General features: G+C 33.0%; 1 protein-coding gene across 8 annotated transcripts in view; it reads left to right on the top strand.

The window, feature by feature from the left end:
- Positions 1-7,178, top strand: part of LOC106775743 (bystin-like) — a 7,993-nt gene extending 815 nt beyond the window's left edge. For 2 of the 8 annotated variants that reach the window (XM_022778638.1, XM_022778636.1), the window contains exons 2-12: positions 147-225; positions 584-1,047; positions 1,980-2,106; positions 2,242-2,293; positions 2,440-2,767; positions 3,323-3,402; positions 4,076-4,123; positions 4,306-4,452; positions 5,856-5,928; positions 6,011-6,086; positions 6,649-6,835. In XM_022778638.1, coding sequence (XP_022634359.1) covers positions 739-1,047; positions 1,980-2,106; positions 2,242-2,293; positions 2,440-2,767; positions 3,323-3,402; positions 4,076-4,123; positions 4,306-4,452; positions 5,856-5,928; positions 6,011-6,086; positions 6,649-6,728 — 1,320 coding nt within the window. In that variant the 5' untranslated portion in view covers positions 147-225; positions 584-738 and the 3' untranslated portion in view covers positions 6,729-6,835. Of the gene's footprint in view, positions 1-146; positions 342-583; positions 1,048-1,979; positions 2,107-2,241; positions 2,294-2,439; positions 2,768-3,322; positions 3,403-4,075; positions 4,124-4,305; positions 4,453-5,855; positions 5,929-6,010; positions 6,087-6,648; positions 6,836-6,950 lie in introns of those variants that run through there. The other 6 variants (XM_014662938.2, XM_014662913.2, XM_022778634.1 and 3 more) reach the window with 6 other exon arrangements.
- Positions 7,179-8,458: the final 1,280 nt, after the last annotated feature.

Below are 8,458 nucleotides of genomic sequence, written 5' to 3' on the forward strand. Positions count from 1 at the left end.
CCAACCATCAGTTTTCAGGATTGTGGTTTACAATTTCTTATCAATTGCCTATCAATCTACTTGTGTGCTAAAGTAATTGTTGATCTTTTCCTACATGTGATAACTTGCATACTCCCTTTAATGGATGACGTTTCTTTACCTTGTAGATTGCTAAAGCGACCCTAGTATCAGACAAGTTATATTGCCAAGCCAGCTGCCTCATGGCTTGATGATTTTCTAGTCCGGGTATCTCTAGAAGCATTTGGGTGTGCTATTCTTGGGTTTGAACTTGATGAATCTCAGTCTCAGTTTAAGAAACTCCCTTTAGTAGAAAAATCTGTAATTGTCTCTAATTTGTCCAGGTGAATTGAGAAATATTTGTTTAGCTTTAATTGAGAACTGTTTTCATCTTGTTATGTATCATCTAGCTTTAATTATAAACTGTTTTCAATAATTAACTAAACTGTGAATTTAAAAAATAGTTTACTAAACTGTATTGCACTTAAGTGGACTAAAAAATAGTCCAGTTGAGTTTTTGTGAACTATTTTTTAGTGCAGTCCAGTTTATTTGAACTATTTTATAGTTAACTGAATTGGTTTACAGTACAGTTTGCCCACCCCTATGGGGAGACAGCTGCGGATACAGAAAACCCTCTTCTCTTAAACCTCTCATTTCCGGCCATAGCAAAAGAGAGGCAGCAGCTGCTACTCCGTGAACTTCCCTTATCCAAGTTCTTCTTTCAGTAATTGCAGCAAAGAATGGCGAAGAGGAAGGAGCGGATTCAGAACCTGGAACCCTTTGATCCGTATGGCGCCGACCGTGCGAAGACTAAGAAGCGTTCGAAAGCGCCGAAGCAGTACCAGCAGGAAGAGAAACTCATTGCTTCCAAAATCAGCTCGAAGATCATGAAGGAGGCTCTGCTGCAGCAAAAGGAGGAAGATGAGGCGGTGAATGACAACGCCGCCACTTTCTTCGAAGAGATTCCCAAGGCGGAGGAAGTAGATGGAGACGATATCGATGAATTTGCCGGCTTCTCTGAAACGCAGAGCCAATTCGCCGGATATGAAGTGAGTTGATCTCTCACCTTTACTCTCTCCTTTATGACTTTTTTTCATTAAACTGCCAAAAAACTATGAACGCTCTTTCCTTTTTTTAATCCTTGGTTAACCATTGGCTTTGCCAAATGACTTTCACTTTATATTTTTCAGGCACTATAGGTCCTGTCCTGAATAAGAATTTTCAGAACCATGCTAACACACTTATTTCAGTCCCATTGGAACAAACTTTTCCTTATGGACATCCCATAGAGAAAACCATGAAACAAAAATGGAATTTACTTCACCATTTAATTCTAGTTGTCTATGAATTACTTTATAGAAGTTCTGTCACATAACTTGTTCGCACAATTTTAATTTGTGTAGATGTCAATTTTATTGTTTTCTTCATATTTTTTTTTTTTTTTTCAGAAGAGAAAGTTCTTACTAAGGAACACTTCGAAACTATGCTTTCAAGTAGTAAGATAAAAAGGTATCTATACAAGTAAATGTTACTTAGGACTTGAGTTGATTTTAACTTACTAAATAAGCTCATTTTTTGTCTTTTTATTTTCTTCACTTATCCGAACATTGTAGATTATGGAAGATTTTTCAAGTAGGGTAATATGGGGTTTATTTTTTTGGTTCTTCATAGATGTGAACTCGGTACCTTTAGAGTCTGTTAGTAAATCTGATTTTTATAGAAGAAAAGAAATAAGGTGACAATTTGTAACTGTGTAATTGAAGAGGAGGTTCAGAAATGTTTGGCTGGACTAAATGTATGAATTAGGGTTTAGAATTAGGCTTAGATTTTGAGACGTAGAGAGTAAAAGCTATTAGCAATTTTTGTTTTCTATCAGTGAACAGTTTTGGATCGAGTGAATTTTTTTCATTTCAATTATTTTCCCTCATTATTGTGATGTGGGTGATTTTATGTTAATATGTGATCATTTTTTGAAATTCAGGAGGAAATTAATGAGGAGGATGAGAAACTAATGGAAGCATTTTTATCAAAAGATGCTGGTCAGCAGAAAACACTGGCAGACCTCATTGTCCAAAGAATAAAAGAAAAGGATTCTTCTGTTGCTTCAGGCAATACTTGACTGCATTTTATTTTGCTCATGCTTTCTTTCATTTTGGTTTTGGTGTTGAGTGTTTTTAGCATGTTTTCTCTGTCTGCTTGGAGGTATTATTCTCACTTTTGACATATAATGTTTTTGTCTGCAGAAATGCGACCTGTCCCAAAATTGGATAAATCCATAATTGACATATACAAGGGGTATGTATAGCTTCCTATTCAGTTCTATTATCAATATGTAAATTGTATTAATGATTTCTTCTCTGTCAGGTTATTTAGCTGGTTCAATGTAGTTTTCAGCTCTTCTCCTCAACTTAACTTCTGCTTGCCTTCTTTCCTATTGGTAGGGTTGGGACCCATCTCAGTAAATATACAATAGGCAAAATACCCAAGGCATTTAAACACATACCCTCTATGCAACTTTGGGAGGAGGTCCTGTATACAACTGAACCTGAGAACTGGTCTCCAAATGCTCTTTACCAAGCCACTAGGATTTTTGCTTCTAATTTTGGTGCAAAAAAGGCAGAACGCTTCTACAAGCTTGTGTTGCTTCCAAGAGTGAGAGAAGATATACGGAAGAATAAACGGTTGCATTTTGCCTTATACCAAACTCTGAAAAAGGCATTGTACAAACCTGCTGCATTCTTTAAGGGAATACTGTTTCCCCTATGTGAGGTATTTGCTAGTGTATATGCTTGTTTTGATATTTCAAATTAATCATTGGTGGATATTTTCTCAAGTTGTATTTGTGGATTTCTGTTAATTCTTAAACTATTGTACATAATTTTTCATCGAATTACATATTACATATCCTTTGATGATGTGACCAGCATTTGAAGTTCTTTGTCATAATTACTAGAAGAAAGAGGGGGAAATTAACCATGAATTCTGTGTGGAAAATAGAAAATACAGAATAGCATGATTGTGGTGTATTGTGAATGATATATAAGTTCTATCACGGTAACTTGACAGATAGAAAGTGCCTCTTTGGTTGTGAGGAAAGCAGAATCTTTATATTATAGTTTGCACATATGTTGAGAATTTGCTCATTTCTCTCAAATTAAATGATCTTTTTATTTATTTATTTATTTATGCTTTCTTTGGCGATTTTAATAATTTGAATTTATTGACTGAAATGAAATCAAATCTTTTTAATTCCAGTTTACCCCAACTGTGTATAGTCTCAACAAAAGTTTTGTTGCAATGTTTGACAATTTTCTTCATGTACAGTCACGCACATGCACTCTCAGGGAAGCAGTCATTGTTGGAAGCATTATAGAAAAGGTTTCTATTCCTCCACTTCATTCAAGGTATGTTAACTTTGTCTAATTGAAATTTAGGTGTATAACGTATTATTCGAAGTTCACTGAGATCTATACCATAGTGGTTGGGAGTCACTTTCTTGGACAATAGTTTATGGGACATAGCCTTTAGTATTTTGGAGAGATGATGTAGGAATGGATTTCTCTTGCTGTGTAAAGATTTTAGCATTTCTCCTTGTTATTATTATCCAATAAAATAACTTAAGTGTTTACTTGGTTTTCCAGGCCTTTCTCTCTTAAGCACTACTAATATAACAGAAGGATTTTAAACACATCTCCTTGGTACCATTACCCGATAAAAACTATAGTGTTTTTGTTGACTGATGGCACAATCTAGGATTTAAAACCATGGTTCATGTTAAAGATTTATGAGATTTAAAGTATTTTAGAGAAACTAGAAATTTGTGTTATTTATATTCTGAATCTCTAATCTAAGAAATCAGGTTTGTATTGCAAGCTCTTACAGTTATGTTACAACTGTTACAGCTGTAGCTAACTCTGCCGAGCTGGCAGTCTACCTTAGTGTATGAGGCATTTTGACATAATGAAACTAATACATGCTGCATGTATGCTATCTCATGTTGAAAGTGAAAGTATTAGTTTGAATTATTTGAGTCATATGCAATGTCTGATGTATCCAAATACTTGGATGTATATGCAGTGTTGCTCTATTGAAGCTTTCTCGAATGGAGTATTGCGGCACCACAAGGTATTTAATACTGCATTATTTTTTTTAATAAAGTATAATTATGAAAATACAGTTTATGAAATTTCTTATGAGTTGAGTTTATATTTTACAGAAATAGTGAACCATTAGTCATTTTGATGAAACTTCCTTTAATTTGTTTCCCTTCAATGTTTAATACACACTTACCCTTACAATATTTGCAGCTATTTCATAAAGCTTCTTCTGGAGAAAAAATATGCTTTGCCATATCGTGTTGTTGATGCAGTTGTTGCTCATTTTATGAGATTTTTGAATGAAACCAGGATAATGCCTGTCATATGGCACCAGTCACTTCTTGCTTTTGTGCAGAGGTCAGTGATTAACCTTTTACTTTTATTTTTAATGCTGCTCTAATATGGTTTTTATAAAGTGATTTTAAGGGTAACTCAAGCGTACAAAACTGATTTGTAAGATGATATTTACATTCATTTATATATTATAGATTGGTCATATTTCCTGTGGATGTGATATTTCCAACACACCTTCATATGTTAGGGACACAATAATTTGAGCGCAAGACTATATATTTGTGGGTGGTTTGATAGGGTGGAACACTATAGGTTCAACAAACTTTTTTAGGATAGATTTTGATATCATATTAGGAATTGAATTTAGGCTTAATTTAACCTTACAAAACTAGTTTTTAAAGCGAAGTTTGCATTTGCTTATATAGTATAATTAGATTATGTTTCTAGTCAACCTCCACAATAATCGTGATAGAGCAGTAACTAATAAAAAGTCAACGTTGAAGTTGTATGTGTTGAATTAACAAAGGATAGAAGAAAGGAAATGGATATGGAGAATAAGGATTTCTATAGAAGGGTCCTCTTCCTTAGCAGAGTACTCAATAGCATGCGATAGTACAGGTACTGAGCAGGGCGACCACCAACAATAATTGTGGGTCGTGTTGTAGCCATAGTGATGCCTTTCGTGTCTAGACTGGTGTGCAATCATGCCATTTTGGTGTGACTCCATGTAACCCAAGGGGCTGGAGAAGATGTCCCAAAATGGTGGTGTTTTGAATTTCAGATCTGTTTTTCACTAAAGTAGGGGAATTTGCTATATAACCTCCCAGCCCAGATTTGATTTTTCTTTAAGGATAAAACTGATAATAACCTCTCCCAGTCCATGTTACATATTATCCGTTTCTTTTTTTAGACAGAGAACCTTAAACTTAATCAAACAAAATTGATTTGTTAAATAATGATTGCATTCACTTGTGTGTGTGTGTATATGTGTGTGTGTGTGTGTGTGTGTGTGTGTGTGTGTGTGTGTGTGTGTATATATATATATATATATATATATATATATATATTTATGTATGTATGTATTATGTATATTATAATTTGGTTATGTTTCTAGTCAACATGACCCTTTTTTTTTCACTTTTGCAAATACTTGGCCCACTCTAACTCCAAAACCTCTCATCTTTCTCTCAACTTTGGGCAAACACTGCAATGGTGTTCCCAATGGTGGCTCTACATGTTTTTTGTTCAAATACTTAATACTTAATTTCTTACAAACACAAGAAATATCCGTTATCCTCCCTAAATCATCCAAGACAAACAAACTGTTAGAGCAGAGAAAGTGAATTCTGGTATAATTCCTATATCATCAACCAATAGTACTTATAATTAGCGTAACATGAAATACAGTAATGGTTAATTTTCCTGACCCCTTTTTAATTTTAAGTTGATTTTGTATGATATTTCAGGTATAAGAATGAGTTGCAAAAGGAAGATAAGGATGGATTAAGGGATCTACTGGAAAAGCAGAAGCATAAATTGGTGAGAGCATNAAATCTAATGGGTTGCTTCTCTTCTGTTTCAAATTGCTGGCTGCGATTGATTTTGTTTCCTCCTACTGCAGGTTACACCAGAAATCCATAGAGAGCTAGAACACAGCCGCAACCGAGGTGAAAAGGAGGAAGACCTTATGTCAATTTATATCCTTTACATTTTCCACCTTCCTACCCATACTTGTCTTTCCTAAGGTTGATGCATGACATGGTATCTATAGTAACTCACGTATGATCTAGGAAGGCTTCATGATGAAGTCTGAGTTGCATGTTAGCTTCAGTGTATTGACGTGGCTAGAAACAAGAAATTCAGATAATATTACTAACTAATACGAAGAAGCTTTAAATGCAATTTTGCTATAATAAATTCAGGTTCCCCTGCTGATTGTTAATATCTTAAATTTTTGTGTCAACTATTCAGCCCTGTAAACATTCAAGGCATTTAATTTAGCAGAAATTCAGGAAGAAATATGCTGATACTATAGTAATTGACATGACATGACAGCCGAAATACCTAACTGACAGAAGATTGTGTCTTTTTTTTTTTTTNTTAAATTTCTGAATTACACTAATTTACGAGCAAGAAATTGTTGATTAGTTACAGCAACTGGCATTCATCTTGTAGCATGTCTAATTCTAACTTGGAACTAGCTCAATTATGATTTTGATAAATATTGCGGTTGCCTTCTCTTTCCTTCACAACCGATACCCAGTCCAGTATTTGTGATAAACAAGACTATTGAAGAGGATAGATTTGACATTCCAGATGTACCAATGGAGGAGGATTAATTTATTGTGGTATGGTTCTGATCTTGCCATTAGATTTTATCTTTTTATTAGCAATATTTTTCATGCATTTCCTGTTACACTTTCATTTATTTATGGATTACTTTGTTACCTTGTAAAGTTGACAGCGATGGACTGTTGGGTGATTGTTGAATAAATCTAAATGCCCAATTCAAACAAGAAATTCAGATAATATTACTAACTAATTCGATCTTGATGTGGTAGCTTTTATATATTGCAGGGTTTTTTCATAGCACGTCACTTGAGTGAAAATTTTCAATAGAGATGCCCTCATTAAGCAATCTTGTACTCTAATGCATGAGATTTGTTGAATTTGTTTTGTTTACTTTGTCACTTTTCGACATGCAATCTCATTTATTCTTTTTCTGATGTAATCTTATCGAAAACACAATTAAACTTGCTAGAATGTTTTATGGTGTTTCATATGTGGCATATAGGGTTTGTTTTGTCCCATGTTATGTAAATTACAGGCAAACATATATTTACTTAAATGTTTTGTTTTAAAATTTGCAAAATCCAAAATTGATGACCTCCAGTAGTTAATTGATCTGAAATCGAACTATTTTAAGTTGTATTATTAATTTGCTTGCACTAAGAGTTTAAAATGATTATATTTGATGATGGAACAAAAGACTAGATCCTAAAAAGACATAGAGAATGAGGAATAAATAATCGAAATACACTTATGTTCAAATGGGTGAACTTGACTATTGAATATATATATATATATATATATATAGATTGTGAAACTTGAGAGTTTATGGAAGCTCACGGTTTACGAAACTCTCACTTCATATAAATTTGAATTGTAAATTTATAAGAGTTCATTTTATATAAAAATATTTATAAATAATGTTTTTATTTTTTATAATATTATTATAATTATTAGTTTATTATATTATATATTTAAATACTTTTCTTTATTATTATTCTTTTATCATAATTTTAATTGAATATATTTCATAGTTGATATAAAAGAATAAGTTGTTGAACTTAATATTGGTCGAAAAGTTCAGCACAGTAAAAGGAAGTCCAATGATCCAAGGTAACCATTTCTATTGGAAATATTTTAGTGCGACAAACGATCTACAATAACCTATTTTGTTGCAAAAGGTCTAACATAAAAGATACTCCAAAGTAATAGTTTTTGTTATAAAAGATCCTACATAATGAACGACTTCATGAACCTTCAAAGCATAAGATGATCCAATTATCCACAAATCAAATGGCCCAATGATCCATAAAAATCAAATGAATCTATGGTCCATACATGAAATGAGTCTTTGATTCAACTCTTAGACAAGTCTTATGTATACAAATGAGACAAATCAATGTTCAGACGAGTTAATGTGTTGACCATATTTTTGACAGGATATGGTCAACACATTGAACATCTATTAGTTTAATAGAGTAGACATTTTAGTAGTTCAAAAATTATAAATCTAACTATAGAAGATGAAACATCTACAGTTTGCCATGAATCAACTTAACTTTTCAATGTTCAAAATATTTTATTTCTCCATTTGGAAAATAATTCTAGCTTCTCACAGGCATTAGAAAATCCCTAAATCAAAATGCTAGCATAATCTATGTCTATTATACCATTTATTATTATATTAAGGGTTAAATATGTTTTTCGTCCCCTAACTATTGGCTGTTTTTGTGTTTAGTCCCTCTTTCAAACTATAGTACAATTTAGTCCTTCAACTTTA

This window comes from Vigna radiata, chromosome 2, assembly GCF_000741045.1.
Source record: "Vigna radiata var. radiata cultivar VC1973A chromosome 2, Vradiata_ver6, whole genome shotgun sequence".
NCBI lineage: Eukaryota > Viridiplantae > Streptophyta > Magnoliopsida > Fabales > Fabaceae > Vigna > Vigna radiata.